General features: G+C 53.9%; 1 protein-coding gene and 1 long non-coding RNA gene across 2 annotated transcripts; one reads left to right on the top strand and one right to left on the bottom strand.

Annotated features, from left to right (window-relative positions):
• Positions 1-1312: 1312 nt before the first annotated feature.
• Positions 1313-14356, bottom strand: CCN5 (cellular communication network factor 5). The gene is made up of 5 exons (XM_001500449.5): positions 13988-14356; positions 13719-13811; positions 9628-9838; positions 4029-4283; positions 1313-2297 (listed from the first exon to the last, which is right to left on the bottom strand). Exons 2-5 carry the CDS (start codon positions 13776-13778, stop codon positions 2077-2079), a joined length of 747 nt encoding a protein of 248 aa, XP_001500499.3. The 5' UTR covers positions 13779-13811; positions 13988-14356; the 3' UTR covers positions 1313-2076.
• On the top strand, positions 13906-15965 carry LOC138920052 (uncharacterized). The gene is made up of 2 exons (XR_011430687.1): positions 13906-13993; positions 15670-15965. It is a non-coding gene; the product is annotated as an uncharacterized lncRNA (long non-coding RNA).
• The last annotated feature ends 2105 nt before the right edge of the window (positions 15966-18070 follow it).

The following is an 18070-nucleotide window of genomic DNA, read 5'->3' as shown; positions in this document are numbered from 1 at the left end:
ACCCCAACCCTGGGGCAACTCATTAATCACTCCAGTCTCAGTTTACCCATCTCTAAAAGGGGAGTGTCAGTAACACTTTCCTTTAGAGATGTCCCAGGGGTGGCTCCTGGCAGAGAGGGCCCCACATGCGGGAACCCTTCAAGGCAGGTAGGTTGTCAGCATCCTCGTTCTCACAGTGCCTCCAGATGTTATCAGAATTTTTCCTGGCAGTGTGTCCAGAGTCGACCCTGCAGAGCCAGACCCACCAAAACTCTCGGCCTGTGAGAGACCTTCAACCCAGTCTTGAGAGTCAGATAAACTTGGTGTGGCCTAAAATCCCACCCCAGCTGCAGACCAGCTTCTGGACATATCACCTTTCTGAGCTATTTCCTCCTCTGTGAACTAGAGTTGGTTATATTTTGTGAAGATTAAGGCGCAGATGCTGCCTGTGGTTCTCACACCGGGGTTCCTCGAGGAAGTGGGACCTGATGAGGGGCTGGAGGCACCGTTCTGAGGTGGGGGTCATTTACGACAGTGAGCTGGACTCGCCCTTGCTCTCAGGCCCTCCCTGCCCTGCCTCGTACCTCAGGGCACTACATTCCCAGGCTCCGCTCCCTCGCCTCCCACCTTCCCAGCAGGTTTGACCAGTGGGAGGCCCTCCTGGAGATGGGGGGGTAGGAGAGAGCAGAAGCGGGGGTCTGCCTCCCCGTCTCCATCGGCTTTTGTTAGGCCTTCAAGGCTGCTTCTCCGTGGTGGCTTCCGCCCCCAGGGGACCGCCCTGCTGCCATTCCACCTTCTGCCTTCTGGTCCCAGCTTCTGGGCCCTGTCCCCTCTCTGCCCCTCCACCCCGAGGGCTGGTATTGAGCGAAAGAAGCCGTTCACTAAAGAGTGTGCCTGCACACCTGCCAGGCGATTCTGTTTACGTGAGATTCAAGAACAGGCGACACTCCTCTGTGACAGAAATCAGAGCAGCAGCTGCCATGGGGGCTAGAGGGGATGACTGGGAAGGGGCTGGAGGGGACTTTCTGAGATGGGAATGTTTTATACCTGGATTGAGGCCTTGGTTACACAGGGGTGTACATTTGTAAAGACCCGTTCCACCATACCCTCAAGACCTGTGCATTTAACTGTGCGGACATCAGATGTCAATAAAACTAGTTAAGAAGAGGAAATCCCCGACCACATTCTGGAAGTGTTTCCTGATTTCCTGGTTGGATCCTGATGAAAGCACAGGTTTTATTTTTCAACAAACACGGGCAGACCGCAGAGGAGGATATACAATGTACATAGTGGGATTAATCTTTTCAACAATAAAACACAAGACTTCAAACAATTTCACACGTGGCTTGGTTTATTTCCAGCCATGTTCCCCAGCCCCGGGGAGGTATCCTGCATTGTCCCCTGCCTTTCTCTAGTCAAAAATGCTGCGAAGCGCTGGCCTGTATACGGCGTCCAGCTCTGCACCTGGTACACGGCGTGAGCTCCAGAAAGGTTAATTCTTACGACCGCGAGTTGGGTTTAATGCATCATGTTAAGGCCTTTCTCTGACTTTCTTCAAGACGGTGTGATTTCACCTTGTGATTTTTGCAAAGGCTTCAGCCCCTAAATTCTGCCCAGGATGGGGAGGGCTTTCTCAGACAGCGCAAGCCTGACACAGAAGTTAATGCATAGACACGTGTTCGGGGACGTTTGTATGTCACCCCAGGAAAGGAAGCAGGAGAGTCAGAATATCTGTGCCCCTCTTCATCACACCCCCAGAAAACAGGCAGTCCAGCCCAGCACCTGCTCAGCTTAATGACTAAGGGAGAGATGGCTGCCCCATCTCCTGGAAAGCTAGCCTGTGCGCGTGGTTGACAAAGGCTGTGCATAGGCTGAGAATGGACCAGAAGATACTAGAAACCTGGCCAGCCTCCCAGGCTGTGAGTTAGAGGAAGGGGGACCCGGGCACACATCCCCGCTGTGGCTCAGGGTCCAGACGGACCAGGCGGCGTGTGAAGCTTCTCCAGGGCCCGACAGTGCACCCACGCTGGATGGTTGCCTGTAGCCAAGTTGCCTGCTGGGAAGGCCGGGCACCGAGGCTTGGTTCTCAGCCCAGCTCTAAAAGGTGCTGTTCCATGGGCTGCGGCCCCTGGGGGGTGGGCAGGGCCCAGGCAGGCACAGGCGGCGCTGGGTCTCCAATCGGCAGAAGGGGTTCTGGTTGGACACCCGGGTGGTTATGCCCAGCCCACAGGTGGTGGAGCAGGGGCCCCAGGCTGTGCTCCATTCTGGGCAGGGGACGCCAGGGGATGAGGGAGCAACAAAGCCAGAAAACTGGGGTCCTGGGGGGAAGAAAGAGGGGTCAGCATTGCAAGGTCAGGGTTTAACAGCCAAACCAACCCATCGGCTTGCGGTACAATCTTGGTCGTGTTGCTTAACCTCTCTGGACCTCAGTTTCTTCCTATGTAAATTTCCTAATAGTTGATTATGGGGATTGAATAAAATAGTGGAGGTGAAGTGCTGAACACAGTGCCTGATACTTGTAAGGACTCCGTAAATATTGGTTATTAGGCAATTTTGATGGTGCTGACCATGACGGCCCCCCAGAACACAGTGACTTTCTCGTTGCTGTATCCTCCCTGACTCCTGTGATAAACAGCATCTTACGGGAAGGCAGTTGGGACCTGTGCCTGTGGGGGTGCTGGGACCTGGCGGCAAGGATGCTGGTGGCCCCAAGGCCGCGCCTGGAACAAGAGGGTGGGTCCCCATGATCAGGCTTTTCCTCCTCCTCGAGTCCTGCTCTGCGCTGTTAATATTTTGTCCTTCCTTCTGGCCCTTAATAACCAGTGGTTCTCAGCTGGGGGAAGTTTTGCCCCTGGAGGACATTTGGCAACATCTGGAGATGCTTTTTGTGGTCCCCACTGAGGGTGGGGCTACAGAATCCAGCAGAGATGCTGCTAAACATCCTACGGTGCATAGGGTAACCCCCTGCAAGGAATCACCCGGCCCACACGTCACTGGTGCCGAGGCTGAGAAACCCTGTGTCTGTATGCACACGTGTGCCGTATGTATGATGTCTGTGTGTACATATGGCTGTAGACACACACACGTAACGGAGATCAAATTGCATATGTGGTGCCTTTTTTATACCTAAAGTGAACTCATTGGCCCTCTCCTGTGTATTTAATCGGATATATCACGTTCCATCGTAGAGATAAGAGCTACCATCAGTGGAACATGTGTGCTAGGCCCCATTACAACTGCTTTCCTCGTATTTACTCATCCCGTCCTCATGACAACTCTATAAGGTGGCTGCTCTTATTCTCATTTTACAGTTGGAAGAACTGAGACACAGAGAAGTGAAGCAACTTTCTCAGAGTCACACAGCTAGGAAGCACTGGAGCTTAGAACCCGGGCAGACTCCATGCTCAGCCCACCACGCTCTACCGCCCCTCGTGCAGCGCTGTTGTCTGTGGACCCAATGCACTCTTTTTGGTTGCTTTTTTTAAAATCACATTCATGTAATAATAATAATTTTAAAAACCCAGTGACATCACAACAAAATCTCTAAAACTGAAGAGTTTATAGCAGGAGGCAGGGTCTTTCCTCCCCCTCTGACCACCCCTAGGCCCACGTCCTCCAGCTTTGCCAGTTCAGTGTGAGTTCCTCTTTTAATAAGCCCAATATTATGCTATTATATAACTTTTAAACTATATTATGTAAATACATTGTTAACATGTAGGGATACATTATAAATGTAACTAGCGTATGCGTTATAACTACACCTCTGCTATCAAATTTGAGAATGGGTTCCAGTGTCCCAACCCACCTCTCCCTGCATGCTGCCACCAATTTTCCCGTTTAATAACTTATGATTTAAAATGATCTACTTGCCCCGCTGCTTCTTGCTTGTGGGTTTTAAAGGGGTCTTGTGACTCCGCCCCTCGCTGTCTCCGCCGCCCCTCCCGGCTTCTTCTATCGGGAAACCGGCCCTGTGACCCCGGGCTCCTGCCCCTAGGCGGCCACCCCCGGCCACCCCTCCAGGTCCCCGCCCGCCGGCCGCGCGCGCTCACCTTGGGCCGGGAGGGGCTGCACCCCCGGCCCCGCTCCCTGGTCGCACACCCACTCGGGGCAGCAGCGGCCCGGGACATCCACCCTCCTGGGGCGGGGGCAGTCCCGGCTGGGCAGCCGGACGTCCTCGGGGCACAGCGGCACGCAGGTGAAGCCGCCGTCCTCGCAGCGGCAGCGCAGCCGGCAGTGGGGCTGGAAGGTCTCGCCGTCCCGGTACACGCGGCCGTTCACCTCGCAGCGCCCGTCATCCTCTCCCCCTGCGGGGCAGAAAGCGGGCCCGTCGGTGACCCTGGCTGCGCCGACCACCCACCGCACAGCCCTCTCTGTAGGGCTGGCCCAGATCCCGCTGGCAGCAGCAGCCTCGCAGCGTCGGAGCGCAGCCGAGGGGCTCGGCCCGGATCTGCAGCCCCTGCACCCCCCGGCCTGCCTGGCACCTGCAGGGAGACGCGCGGCGCCCTGCGTCCCCGCACAGCGTCTGCGGGCAGACTGTTCTGGTCGGAGCCCCTGCTCCGTCCTTTATTAGCTATGGGCCTTGGCAGGTGTTATCACTTCTTCTTGCCTCAGTTTCTTCATCTGCAAAATGGGTTATAAGGGTGCTTATTTCACAGGATTGTGGTACAGACTAAATGAAATTATGTGTGTAATGAATCCAACATGAAAGAGACCTTCAACACACCCTAGCTACTCTGTGGTTATGATCAGTATAATTACCACATATTCATAATATGGGACTATCATATACACACTGAGATTTCGTGGCACAGACTTTCATGGTCCACCTGCTGTGTTGTAGGCATCACCGTCAGGTCAGGGCTTAACTTGCTCGCTGTGTGACTTTGGGTAAGTTACCTAACTTCTCTGAGTCGCCTTAACAATAGCAGCGATGAGAACAACAATCTGTACCTTCAGTTACATGAGAGAATATGTACAGAGCATCTAGCATGGTGCTAGGAGTAGAGTAGGTGCTCAAGAAACCCTCTGAATGAAGCCCTCAGGAGGTGGGCATTCTTACCACTTCCTCCACCGGACACGTCCTCCCTGAGGGCTGGGGTGGAGAGGGTTCACCCTGGCCTCCCCCCCCACCAGCTCGGAGCATGGGTGGGACACACAGGCCCTCAGAAAACGCGCTTTGAATGACTGCCTGGCATCAGGCTCCGTGCAGAAGAGACCCTGATAAAATGCTTCCAACTCCTTATAACTCCAGAGACACATATCACGCCCCTCCTGTGTGCCAGCCGCTGTGCTCCTAGCCAGGACTAAGACACGGTCCTGCCTGGAGGGACGCAAGGGCCAATGGGGGGGGGGGGTGGGGAGTAGGGGACAGATGTGAAAGTCCCCACCTCCGAGACAGAGTGAAGAGCCCTGGAGGGATGCATGCAGGCTGCTCTGCCAGTACAGAGGAGGGAGCGACCCGGAGGGCCTCCTGGAGGCAGGCATGGCAGTCCAGCTGGGGCTGAGGGACTCAGTGGCAAGCAGCTTTCCCAGGTCTTCTGAGAAAACCTCATAAAGGCTCATATACACCCAGGAATTTTAGAACCATACAGACTTGGCTTCAAAGCCCAGTTCCCTGCTGCTAGCTGTGAGACCTGGGGCAAGTTACTTCACCTCTCTGAGCCCTGGTACCCTGCTCACAGGGCCGTTGGAGGAGTACATGAGCTGGTGCACTTAAAGCATTTTGCCCCAAACCTGGAACATAGTAGACGCTCCACTCCGTAAACGGGAGAGGGTGATGCTTATTCCTGTGGGGAGGACGGGACCAGCGTTGGCTCCCTCCCCATGTTCCTTCCAGGCCATAGCCCTTTGGTTCCAAAGCCCTGACTTTTTGGACCCTGTGGCTGCTGGTTTCTTAGGAACCACGGGGGCAGCCTCAGCTTAATCCAGACCCCTGGCCTGGCCGAGCCCAGGTCTCCAGGCCTGACTCCTGGGGCCGCAGCCCTGGGGCCTCCTGGTCACTGGGATGACCTGGTAAACAGAGGGATTGTTTAGGAAAGTCAGCTGGAGGGGCCATAGTTTTAGCAAGGTTTCCTGGTGCCTCTCCTTCGTCCTCCAGCTCAGGGCCGGGTGGGGTGGGGCTGGGGGTAATGACTCCTGGGCAGCCACACCCCACCCCAGGGTCTGTGGCACCTGTGTGCATCGTCCCAAGCACCACAAGGCACCTGCAGACTTACTCGCTCTCGGATTCCCTCCCCACACCCATACACACACAGCTGCCAAAACTCTGCTTCTCCTCCCAGGCACTCTCCCATGCCCCCTTGTCCAGAAACCTCCCCCAAAGAACTTCAGAGCACAGTCTCGTCATCTGGTCATTTCTGTGTCCCCCTTTCCCTCTGAGAGTCCCTTGCAGGAGAAGGGACAACAGATTTTTTTTTTTTACCTTCAACTACTTGCACACTGTGTGATCTCAGGCAGGTGATTTAACCTCTCTGAGCCCCAGTTCCCTCATCTGCAAAATAGGGATAGTAATAAGACTGCCTTATCTCAGGGATAAAATGAAATCATGTCTGTTAAGGGCTTGCTCACAGTACATGCTCAGTAAATGGGGTCTGTTCCTGCTGGCCTCACCAGCACTATTGTTATTATTCATTCATTCAACAACGATTTATTGAGTGCCTACTATGTGCCAGGCACTGTTCCAGGCACTTCCAATACAGCAAAGACTGAAACAGGCAAAAATCCTACCCTCACTGGAGCTTTCGCTCTAGAGGAAATAAACACAATAAACGAGCAGAGTTTATGATGTCAGATGGTGATTAGTGCTAGAAAAATAAAGGAGGGCGGGGATAAGGAGTGTGGGGGTGTGCAACCTGTAAATATGGTGATCAGAGGAGGCCTCCCAAGAGGTGATATTTGAGGACAGCTGTGAAGGAACTTGCCACAGAGATATGGGGGGAGGGAGAGAACACCAATAGCAGGAACAGCCAGTGCAAAGGCCCCGAGGTAGGAGCATGCCTAGGGTGTTTAAGGAATAGCAAGGAGGACAGTGTGGCCAGAGCAGAGAACAGGAGGGAGAGAGACAGTTAGATGAGGTCAGAGAGAAAACAGGAGCAGGATCCTTGGGGCCCTGTAGGCACTGAGAGGACTATGGCTTTTACTCTGAGGGGATGGGAAGCTGTTGGAGGCGTGTAGGCAGAGGAAGGACATGATCTGACTTACTTATTACAGGGGCCCTAAGCTGCTGTGTTGAGAATAGACTGGGGACAAGGATGGAAGCAGGGGGCAGTGATGGGGCTCCTGCGAATGCAGACACGTGGTGATGGGGCTCAGACCAGGATGGCAGCAGCAGACGGACTGAGAAGCGTTGGATTCTGAAAACATTGTGGAGAATTTGCTGGTGGGCAGCATATGGGAGGTGAAAAAAAGGGGAATGTCAAGAATGACTTCATGGGGCCCGGCCCCGCGGCCGAGTGGTTAAGTTCGCACACTCTGCTTCAGTGGCCTGGGGTTCACCAGTTTGGATCCTGGGCGCGGACCTACACACCACTCATCAGGCCATGCTGAGGCGGCGTCCTGCAAAGAATTAGAAGGACCCACAACCAGGATGTACAACTATGTACTGGGGCTTTAGGGGGAGAAAAAAAAAGAGGAGGATTGGCAACAGATGTTAGCTCAGGGCCAATCTTCCTAAAAAACAATAACAAGTTGGTAATATTTATAAAAAAAAATAAAAGAATGACTCCTAGGTTTTGAACCTGAACCATGGGAAGGATGCAGACGCCCTCCGCTGAGTGGGGAAGCTGCAGGTTCGGGGTGCAGGACATCAGGCGCTCACGCTGGACGCACACCAGCTTGAGTGGCCCTCGAGTGTCCAAGGAGTATGTGAGAAGAGGTTTTGGGGCAGCATGTTCCCTCCGGAGCCGAGACCCAGACCCGGCCCCCGTGAGGGCTTAGCTGGCTCTGGCCCCACTGTGGGTTCACCAGCTCCCAGCCTCCAACTTCCGTCCAAATATTAAACGTTCAGGAGCACCCACCATGCTGCCTGACCAGGGCTGAGAGTCACGGGAAGGAGCAGGGGTCAAATAAATCCTTGGCCTCCAGGTGTGTGAAGTAGGAATCAAGATGAGATAAGAAAGTCCCCTTAGTGAAGTACCAGCTGCTCATATGAACCACAATGACAATACCAGCTGCTCATATGAACCACATGCTGAGTGTCAAGCAGTCAAACCATGGAAAGGAAGATTGTGGGGCCAGTTCCCCGAGTTCAAATCTCAGCTCTGCCACTTATGAGCTGTGTAACTTTAGGTACATTGCTTAACCTCTCTGTGGTTCACATTTGTGAAACCCTTAGTGCCTGGCACATGGGCAGTGCTATGCAAGTGTTCAATAGAGACACTGCCGAGTGCCCTACAAGTGTCGTGCTAGTCTAAACAACAGCCTTGTGAGCTGTGTTATTTATCTCATTTTTTTCTTTAGATTCATTTTTATTAGGAATCATCTATGAGTTTACATAACAGTTACATCCCTTTCTCCGTAGTATACTCTGATGATCAAATAAAGCATTTAACAAGGACTTACTCCCGATGATGTTCTGTCTGTAAGTTTTCTCATTTATCTTGTTAAAAAGGTTTTCCCTATAGATGGACTCATTGTCGGTGAGTCGCGGGCCTCTCTCTCTCTCGTTCCTGTTTTATGAAAGTGTGACATGCACGTGGAGGAAAGAGGTGAGTCGCTCTACAAGGCTTGTTATGAAGGGGGGGGGCAGGAAGGGAACAGTCTCACCTCTTTCCATTTCTCTAAAGCAGTGGTTCTCAACTGAGGATGATTCTGTTCCCCCGAGGACATCTGACGTCTGCAGACAGACTGTCACACTTGCGGGTGGAGGCCGGGGATCTGCTGGATGTCCTGTCACGCGCAGGACAACCCCCCACAACAAAGAATCATCCGGCCGCAAATGTCCCCAGAGTGAAGCTGAGCACCCCTTCTCCAAGCATCGGGGGCGCCAGGGTCGGAGGAGAGGCGGGAGGCGCAACACGCTCAAGGCCACCAGGAAACAGCAAACTCCGATTCAGACTGTGGTCGAAGGGCTCCCAGCCCAGGAGGCAGACTGACCGGGATGTTGCCTTAGAGCCTGTTTGCCCAGATCCCAAGCTGTGTGACATGAAGTGGGTCGGTTAAGACTGCTGAGCCTCAGTCTCCTCATCTGTGAAATGGGTTTGACGGTACTCACCTCACTGGCTTATTGTGAGGATTATGTGACTGTCATGGGAAGGGCTTAGCACAGCACCTGACATGGATTACGCCCTAAATAAGGGGTTGCACTTTTATTTTCCAAAAAGCATTGGGGGGGGCCTGAGAAGGGATGATGACTCCTGGTTTGAAGAATCTGGGAGGGCTGCTTAGAGGAGGAGGTATTCGCACTTGGCTTTGAAGGTTGGCTGTGATTTGGAGAAGTAGGCGTGGGGGAGGCTGTCCAGGTGGTAGGCTGGCTCCGAGCAAAGACAAGAGGGGGGAAGTAGGGTTTGGGCCTAGGGTGGTTTGCCAGGTGTGGCTGGACTGGATGGTATGGATGTGTATCGGAAGCAGCAGTGAAAGGAGGACCCCATGGCCTTGACAGCACCCCCCCCCCCCAGACACACCCTCCATTAGTCCCGCAAACCTGCTTACAGAGGCACACGGCGCCCCGGCCACCAGGCACGGGCTGGCAGACCAGGCCCTGGCTGGAGTCACAGACGTGGCGATGGTCACAGGGCTCCCCCAGCCGCCGGGCACACACCTGGCAGCAATTGCAGCCGTCCAGCACCAGGGGCACCCCCAGCGGGCACCGGGGTGGTGGCCAGGGACAGGCGCACGGTGTCGGGCACAGCTGGGCACACACCTGCAGAGACAGAGACCTCACTCAGCCTCGGTCGTTCAAGCTGGGCAAGGAGACCCTCACCACTGGCTACCTCTCTGCCAGGCCAGGCAGTGTGCAGTCCGCACCTTGGCCCCAGAGTCACATAGACCTGGCCTTGAACACTGCCGGTCCCATGGCACTCCCTAAGAGGCAGCAGGGCATTGTGATCACAAGCAAGGACTCTGGACTAGAGCTCCAGTCCTAACTCTGTCCTTGGACAAGTTACTTAAGCTCTCTGAGCTTCAGTTTCCTCATCTGTAAAGAGGGGGTAATGGCAGTATCTAAGTCAGACGGTGGTTTGAGGAGCAAGTGAAACAATGCTTGTTGAACCCTTAGCAGGTGGCCTAGCCTGCAGTAGATGCTCCGTGCGTTTAGGACAATGATCATCATTGTGAGTCACAATGAAGGCTTAGCCCTGCCCTCCAGCAGCTTCCAGAAAGGCAAAGCGACAAGATGAGGGATGAAAACAACAGGGCCCGAGACATTTCCAGCAGGTAGACTGTGGATATTTATCTTGAGGGCTGAAGAAATCAAACAGTATCATGGATGTTTTGATCTTTGGAACAATCCAGAATGTGTTTCTGGATGAGCATCAGATCAGCCAGGAAACTTGGTAAAATCCTGACCCCCAGGCCTCCTCCAGGACTTACCAAATCGGGACTTCCAGGGGTGGGCCTGGGGTCTGTAACCGGCCGTCTGGGGGCTTCTGATGCACAGTGAGGTTTCCAGCACCTCTGCTCCAGTCTAACTACATCCCACCCCCCGCCCCCCGCGGGCCACGTATAGATGGGAAACTGAACTCCAGAGACAGGAAGGGGCTTGCCAAAAGTTACAGCCCCTGCTGCAAGCTGGGAGCCTGCCTCCCCATTGAGGACCCAGGGACCCGGGGTGGCGGGAGACTTTTCCCATAATGAGGAAAAGCCTGAGCCAGGGACCCGCCCCCTGGGGCACCGCCCCTCCCCACTCAGGACAGAGAAATAACCAAACCAGAAACTGGATGCCATGGGCTCCCCACACATCCATTTGAAGGTGGGGACCAAGAGGCAGGGATCATTCAAGATGTGCCCAGTGGCCCCATCCGTGGGGGACCAATCTTTAGTAGGGTCTCTGGAGGACTGGAGGGTTTTATCTGGAGGATGGGAGACTTGCAGTTCAGGAAGATGAAATTGATAACCTCATGTCTCCTGAGTGGCCCAAAGCAGGCAATGACCCCTTTGCCCTAGTCCCCACCTGTCCCACCCCTAGGAAACCACAGTCCTGCAAACCAGCCTTCAGTGGCCTGCAGCTCCCACCCCGGCCACCGGGGGCCACCCCAAACTGGCCGACCAGCCTCTGGCGGGGGTGCACAGGAGCGTTCCCAGGCTCCCATCTGAGACCCCACTGGGTAACAGAGGCGAGGGTGCCCCTGTGGGCATGGAGCCCGCAAGGGAGCCGGTTCCCGTCTCTGCAGGAATTTCAAGAGGGAGACACGGAAGTGGTTCTAGAGAAGACGGCCCAGCCTCGCCCCTAAAGTGTGGTCTGGGACACAGTATTAGCATCAGCATCAGCATCAGCATCACCTGGAAGCTTGTTAGAAATGCGGCATCGAGGGCCCTTCTTTATGAATCCACGTCTGCATTTTAATAAAACCAGAGGCGATTCACACGGAGCTGATCTGAGAAGCAATCGGCCGGACTTTTGGGTTCCCTTCCAAACTGGGGGTTCAGCTCGCTCGGTTAGGGGAAGTGGGGGACTCGGGCCAGAACTGGCTCTCGGGTCCGGTCCCTCCCACCTGAAACCTGGGGAGCTGGGGATAGGCTTTCTGCTTTGCACCTGGGCTCCCACTTTGGGCTCTCTCCAGCGGGCAAGCTTGGCAGGGCCGGATCTGCAGGTCCTGAAGCCCAGGAGAGGCTAATACAGATGCTTATGGCAGACATTTACACCGGCATGCCGTGTGCTGAGCGCTTTACCGTGTTGTCAAACTTAACCCTGCCCTGGGAGGTACCGTCGTTATGTCCATTTTAAAGATGAGGAAACAGAAGCCCAAAGCAATATAGTGACATCACCAGTAAGAGGTAGAGTCAGGATCAGGATCCAGGTTCATGTGGATCCACTGCCGAGGCTCTTAATTGCCATGCCCATCTCTTGTCCTCTGGGGCTCTGATGCCACTCTAGGCTCTGCCTCAATTTATCCATTTGTTCAGGAGGGACAATGACAAATCAAGAAGGATGTTCCACCATCTCCACACCCTCCCCAACCACCCCATCCTTCTGTTCAAGTTGACCCATCATACTTGGTTTCCACAGACCCTTACTGTGGTCACCAGGGGGCAGGGCTGTGTGGTAAGAGCCCTGGATGTGGAATCTTCTGGGCCAGAGTTGAAATCCAGGTTCTACTACTGACTTGCCGTGTGACTTTGGACACTTCACTGAAGTGCCCCGTGGGGAGGGAGCTGTTTCCTCCACAGTAAAATGGGGCGGAGACCACCTATCCTGGAGTCATGACAGGGATTAAATGAGGTCACGGCCAGCTCTCAGTCAATGTGACTTTGCTTGTTTCCAGGTCCCTGCCACCTGACTCCATCCACAGCCCTGAGCCCGGGAGCTCATGGCCTGCCTGGAGGCCTCGGAATTCCCTCTGAGGATTGCTGTGGACTTCCAGGTTCATGACAACTATGTCCCTGTGCTCTGCACAGGGTGCTGCCCACTCCCTGGGAGCCAGGAAGATGGAGGGGTGAGGACAGTGAGTCCAGGATGGCTTCATTTTGGTCTCATTTAATCCTTGGCCCAGAATGCTAAGTCCTCTGCTCCAGCTCCCCAAGACACCCACCCTGGCCTTGTGTCCTGCCCGTCCCCTTTGGGAGGACAAACAGTGGCAGTGGGATGCCAGCAGGGTCCTCAACCTTCCCTCAGTCACTCGTTGGGACCCAGGAGAGAGAAGCCCCTGCCCGCCCTCCTCAAAGGAGTGTGAAAACACCTTGAGATCATGGCTTGTGAGGGGCTGATCCCTGTGGCACCAGGAACTCAGCATTTGCACACACAAAGGGCTCAGCATCTGTGGCTTTGGTCCAGGTTGGGGGTGGAGAGGCATAGACTGAAGTCCCCCCATACACACACCCAGGCCCATCCTGGGCCCCACCTCCTCTATTGCTCTGATGTCTTTTTGCTGTGTGGCTTTGGGCAAGTTGCTTACCCCTCTGAGCCTTGCTTGACTGAAGACAGGGGATAATAATTCCTTATGGGTTTGTTGGGCATGTTGGCAAGGTAGGCATTCCACAGCCCTTTGAAAAATGTCCCATGAGAGAAGGTCATTATTCCGTGAGGGTGTCTCCCTGTTCCCCTCCATCCAGGCTAGCAGGTCACTTACTGGCTGAGGGTCCAACAGCGTTAATGCCCTGGCAACATGGACTTTCCCATCAGTTAGACACCAGCACCCATTCAAATCTTGGCTCATAGTCAGGCAAAGCAGGTCGTGCCTTGAGTCTCCCCGTTCACAACGAGGATGCCCACTTCTGCTTTGCAGAGGGGCTGTGGGGATGGGTAATTATCATAAAAGTCCTCTTTTGAACATTTGCCAAGTTCCAGGTCCTGTGCTAAGCACTATAAGACAAATTGTCACAAATGATCTTCACAAAGGCCCCATGAACAGTATGCCCATTCAACAGAGGAAACAGCCGAGGCTCAGAGAGAAGGGACTTGCATGGGGTCACACAGCAGAGCTGGCCAGAGGCAGCTGTCTGGGTACCAGGGAGGGAAGCTGGGCTGTGCCCCATATGGGGGGGCCTGGAAGTATTTTTCCAGGGGGCCCTTGGCAGTGACTTCACTCCTCCCCCACCACACCAAGGAAGTCAGCAGTACGGCTCAGGGCCCAGGGCCCCCTTACCTTTGAGAAGAGGCAGAGAAGGGAGAAGGCCAGCAGGTGGGTCTGTAGTGTGCCTCTCATGTCACTGTTTCCCCCACGGAGCCAGCTTTGAGCCTGGGAGGCAGGACTTGTAAGTCTTTATGTTCCGGCAGCTGTGAGGTCACTCCCAGGCAAAAATACACACACACACACACACACGCACACACACACACGCATGCACGCACACACGCACGCTGTCCTTTCCTCGCTTCTCTTCCCATCCTCATGCTCCCACTGATGAGCCCATTTACCTGAAGGTGAGACCGTGGAGGCCACCAAGGGGGTGCCTGCCAGTGTGTGTGTGTGTGTGTGAGTGTGTGTGTGTGTGTGTGTGTCTGAAAGCCAGAGCCAGTGCCGTGCCAAGAGCCTGTGACAGGCTGGCAGGGGCCCCTCTCACTCCTCCCAGCCCGAGAGGGCCTTACAGAGCCCCTGCTGCAGCCCTGCCCCAGCCCCCTGCCCGACCCCAGGGGGGCTGGGACCCAGGAAGTGCTCAGCAGACACCCCCTTAGCAGAGCTGACCCAAGTCGTCCTGAGCCCCGTGGCCTGGACTCTGGGCAGCTTCGGCCGGCCTGCGGTTTCTGGCAGGAAGACTGGCAGCCACCCAGAGGTGGGTGTGACCCAGAGCAAAACATCCCTGGGCGGCCTGTTTGCTTTTGGCAACAAGGGGCCTCCCCGCGGCCTGCTCCCCGGGCTCTGGAAGGTGGGCCACGGGGGATGAGCCTGTACGGGCTAGACCTATTGTGTGCCAGCACTTGCTGAGCACTGCTAGACGATCTGGGTGAACCAAATCCATTTCGTTCAATTCAGCTAACCCAGTGCCCCCTCTGCAGGGGCTGGAGACACAGCATTGACCTTGGGATAAAACCCAGAGGGAGACATGACAGTGGGAAAACAGGTGGAATTCCTGGGCATACCAAGGAGGGGTCCTCGTTCAGACTAGAGGCTGACGGACAGCTTTCTGAAGGAGCTGCCTTTACAGGGAGCCGAGGAAAGAGGTGGTTAGAGAGGGCAGAATGTTCCAGGCAGAGGGAGCAGCATGTACAAATGCCTAGAGGTGGGAGAGAGCATGATAGCATTGCCTATTCCGGGGGCTGAAGGTGCCTGGTGTGACTGGAGCTGACTGGGAGGTGGGGAGTGGTGTTGAACATGGGAGAGTAAGACACACAAATTCACCTCACCAGCATTTGGGGGCATCTACAATGTTGCAGCCACTGGGGGGTGGGGGGTGTAAGGACATGGGCTTTGACCGTAGAATTTGGCAAAGATATTAATGGAGGTGACATCGAAGGGTGGCTGGGGAAGGCTTTGGCCCCCATAATTTCCACTAGTACCCCAAGGGATGGAGCTGGACAGTAGAAGTTTCCAGAATGGGTAGGTGGTGAGAAAGAAGAGTGACTTGATATCGGGGTGATAAGGAAGGACTTTCCAGCAGGGACAAGTTTCTGTCGCTCCCCTCCTGGTTTCAGTCCCAAGGGAAGGAGTTGATGGAGATGGAGGTTGGAGATGAAAATGAGGGATTTGATCATTTGTGGCTGGAGGAAGTGGGCAGGGTGGCAGTGGGGCTGTCCACAGACGCGGAGGGAGGGAGACGCAGTGCTGTTTATCTGGAAACGCTTGTGTTTTGGTCCGAGGCATGCCTAGGGTATTTTGTACCCAGAGTGGCTCATTTTTTAACACCCCCCTCCTTCGTATAACAAAATTGTCTTCAGTAATAATGAGATAAGACAAATCTAGTTTGCGTATGAACTAAAATTTGCACTTACCGAACAAAAACATTTTCCTTCGCCGTTTACACGGTTTCACTGTTTTACGTTTTAAACACAAATCAGAATTCCAGGCCATCACATAGAATGACAGAACTGAAACACCTGAATCTTCGTCTTCACCCTCCCCCGATATTCATTGTTTCTTTCAATCTACCACTGAGATGCAGAAATACTTGACACCACGAGTCTGGAGACGAGAATTGCACTTGAAGCAAATGCGGAAGATTCCAGACTGCTAGGAACTCACTCTTGCGATGAACGTGTGTTCCTGCGACCACGTGCGCTGGGGGCGACTTATTCCTAGAAAGTCTCCAAATTAACTTCTGTGTAGAAGACGTTTATTAAAGGATAAGAAACTAAAACGTGCTGCTTTGAAGCTTACATCTATTTTATTAAAATTCAACAGCTATTGCAACAATTGTTTCGAACTTAGACCAATAAAAGACATTTTCGGGACAGAGTATTTTATGACTGACGTTGTTTAGATTTGCCACGGCGTGGTGATGACAAAAAGTGGAATTCTTTTCTCAGCAATTTTATTTCATTTTTAAATTCTCTATGGGCAATGCGCCCCTTTTATTGTCTGTACCCAGGCAAGACCACTCCCGTGTTCTGTCCTTGTTAGGACCACTGGTTTTAATAACAATGAAAATGATTGTCTATTGAGCACGCAGAGGAAGCCAGGCCTGTGCTAAGGACTTTTTATAAAAAGTAGTGTTGCTCGTTCCAATATCTTTTCTCCTCTCCTCACAGTCCATACCTCAATAAGAAGGGTGATGTTCAGAGAGGTTAAGTAACTTGCCTCAGGTCACACAGCTAGAAAACAGAGCCAGGTTTCCAGCACAGGTCCATATGATTCCAAAACCTGTATTGTGGTTTTGTTGCTATTTATTTTGCTTCTGCTTATAGAGCTTTCTGCGGCTTATATCTTTTTAATTGAAGCATCATATGTATACAGAGCAGAGCTTAAGGTGAGCTAAAATTAAGTGTACTTCTCGACAACTCTTCACATGTACACACCCGTGTAACCACCACCAGATCAGGATACATCTCCGGAAGTTTCCTCATGCCCCTTCCAAGACTGTACCCTCTGTCCCCCAGGTACTCGCTATTCTGACCTCTGTCTCCATTGGTCAGTTTTTCCTGGGAGAAATGGTTTTGAAGCACTTCTTTCTCGGAGGCAGGAAGGAAGACAGGAGCGAATATGAGGTGCGAGGAGGAGTTGGAGAGAGAAACAATGATCGCAGCCAACTCAGTGACAGAGGAGGGGACCCTCTGCTGACAGGAGTGGGGCGGGCCGTGCCTCCGAGGGCAGTGCGGACTGATGAAGGCCCGGGTCAGGGCTGCGCAGGGAGGCGACAGGAGATGAGTGGGAGAGTTGCCACCTGCCTGGAGGGGCCCCTCTGAGTCAGAGCATGGATTTTTGCTTGGAAAGGGTTCTTTCTTTAATAACAGGGGATGGGAGAGCGCGGACAGCGGGAGGCCCTGGGCCCGGCAGGCTCAGGAAGCTTGCGGGCTGGCACTGAGGTGACGATGATGAAAATGTGGAGGATGAATCTTCCACAAACAGTTCAAAGTGTTGAAAGACTGGCAGGAGCTGCCGCTTTGCTGGCTGGTCATGTGTGGTTCAAGCCCCTAAGTTGCCAAGTTTGCCGCTGGAGGGGATGTGACAGTCCCGGGAACTGTGAATCTTTTGGCTGCTGCTGTGGCCCCGCAAATAAGACCCCAGAACGAGCACAGCTGCCCTTTGCTTTACCGGAAGGAAACACAGGCTCGTAAGTCAAAAGGGCCCGGCTTCGAATCCTGCCTCCCCCACCTACTTACAGCGCTGGGAGTGGGGTCCGTAAGAGGGGCACCTCGGGAGCAAGTTCAGGGAGCTCTCCCCCTCAGGTGCCGATCTTGCACCTGCACCACTGGAGAGCAAGTGCCTCCTAAAAGGGAGGCGCCTAGGGCATAAAATGAGTACATGGTGGGAACTCAATAACATTGGTGGACCGACTAAATGACAATTCCCTCTCCCAAGGTGTTAATTGGGGGTAATTAGGCTGAGGTCACAAATAAACCCCCAAATCTCCGTGGCTTAACCCAACGCAGGTTTCTGTCAGCTCGCGAACAGTCTGATGAAGTCAGGCAGTCTGCATGGAGCTGCCCCCTCTGCTCTTCTCCACTCACATCTGTGCCCCGAGGCATGGGCATCGTCCAGCTGCTTGTTTGTAATGACGACTCCCAGGCCCCACCCTAGAATCAGAATCTGCATTTTAATAAGACCCCAGGTGATTTGTGCGCACATGACAATTGGTGAATCACCGGTCTAGACCAGTGGTCTCCAAGGTCACCTTGGAGAAGACGCGGGGAGAAGGCACACTGGCCCTTGGCTGCCTCAGACCAGCAGTGACACTCATTACTTCCCCTCATATTCTATTGGCCAGAACTGGTCACATGGCCCCACTTACCTGCAGGGGAGGCTGGGAAATGCGATCTTTCTGTGCACCCACGAAGCGGAGCCAGAGTGAGAGACATGACTCATTCTTTGCCGCATGTATCTTGGGATCTGGGACGTACACTTTT

This window comes from Equus caballus, chromosome 22, assembly GCF_041296265.1.
Source record: "Equus caballus isolate H_3958 breed thoroughbred chromosome 22, TB-T2T, whole genome shotgun sequence".
Lineage (NCBI taxonomy): Eukaryota > Metazoa > Chordata > Mammalia > Perissodactyla > Equidae > Equus > Equus caballus.
The sequence above is the reverse complement of the archived record's forward strand: the minus strand, read 5'-3'. Positions and strand labels throughout refer to the sequence as shown.

Bases quoted from the DNA above. Each gene is read 5' to 3' on its own strand.
- CCN5 (XM_001500449.5), bottom strand. From the start codon at position 13,778: ATGAGAGGCACACTACAGACCCACCTGCTGGCCTTCTCCCTTCTCTGC. The intron at 4,284-9,627 runs GTAAGCAGGTTT...TCTGCCCCGCAG, and splicing joins CCGGGGCGCCGTGTGCCTCT to GGGGAGAGGATGACGGGCGC. The intron at 2,298-4,028 runs GTGAGCGCGCGC...TCTTCCCCCCAG, and splicing joins GCAGCCCCTCCCGGCCCAAG to GACCCCAGTTTTCTGGCTTT.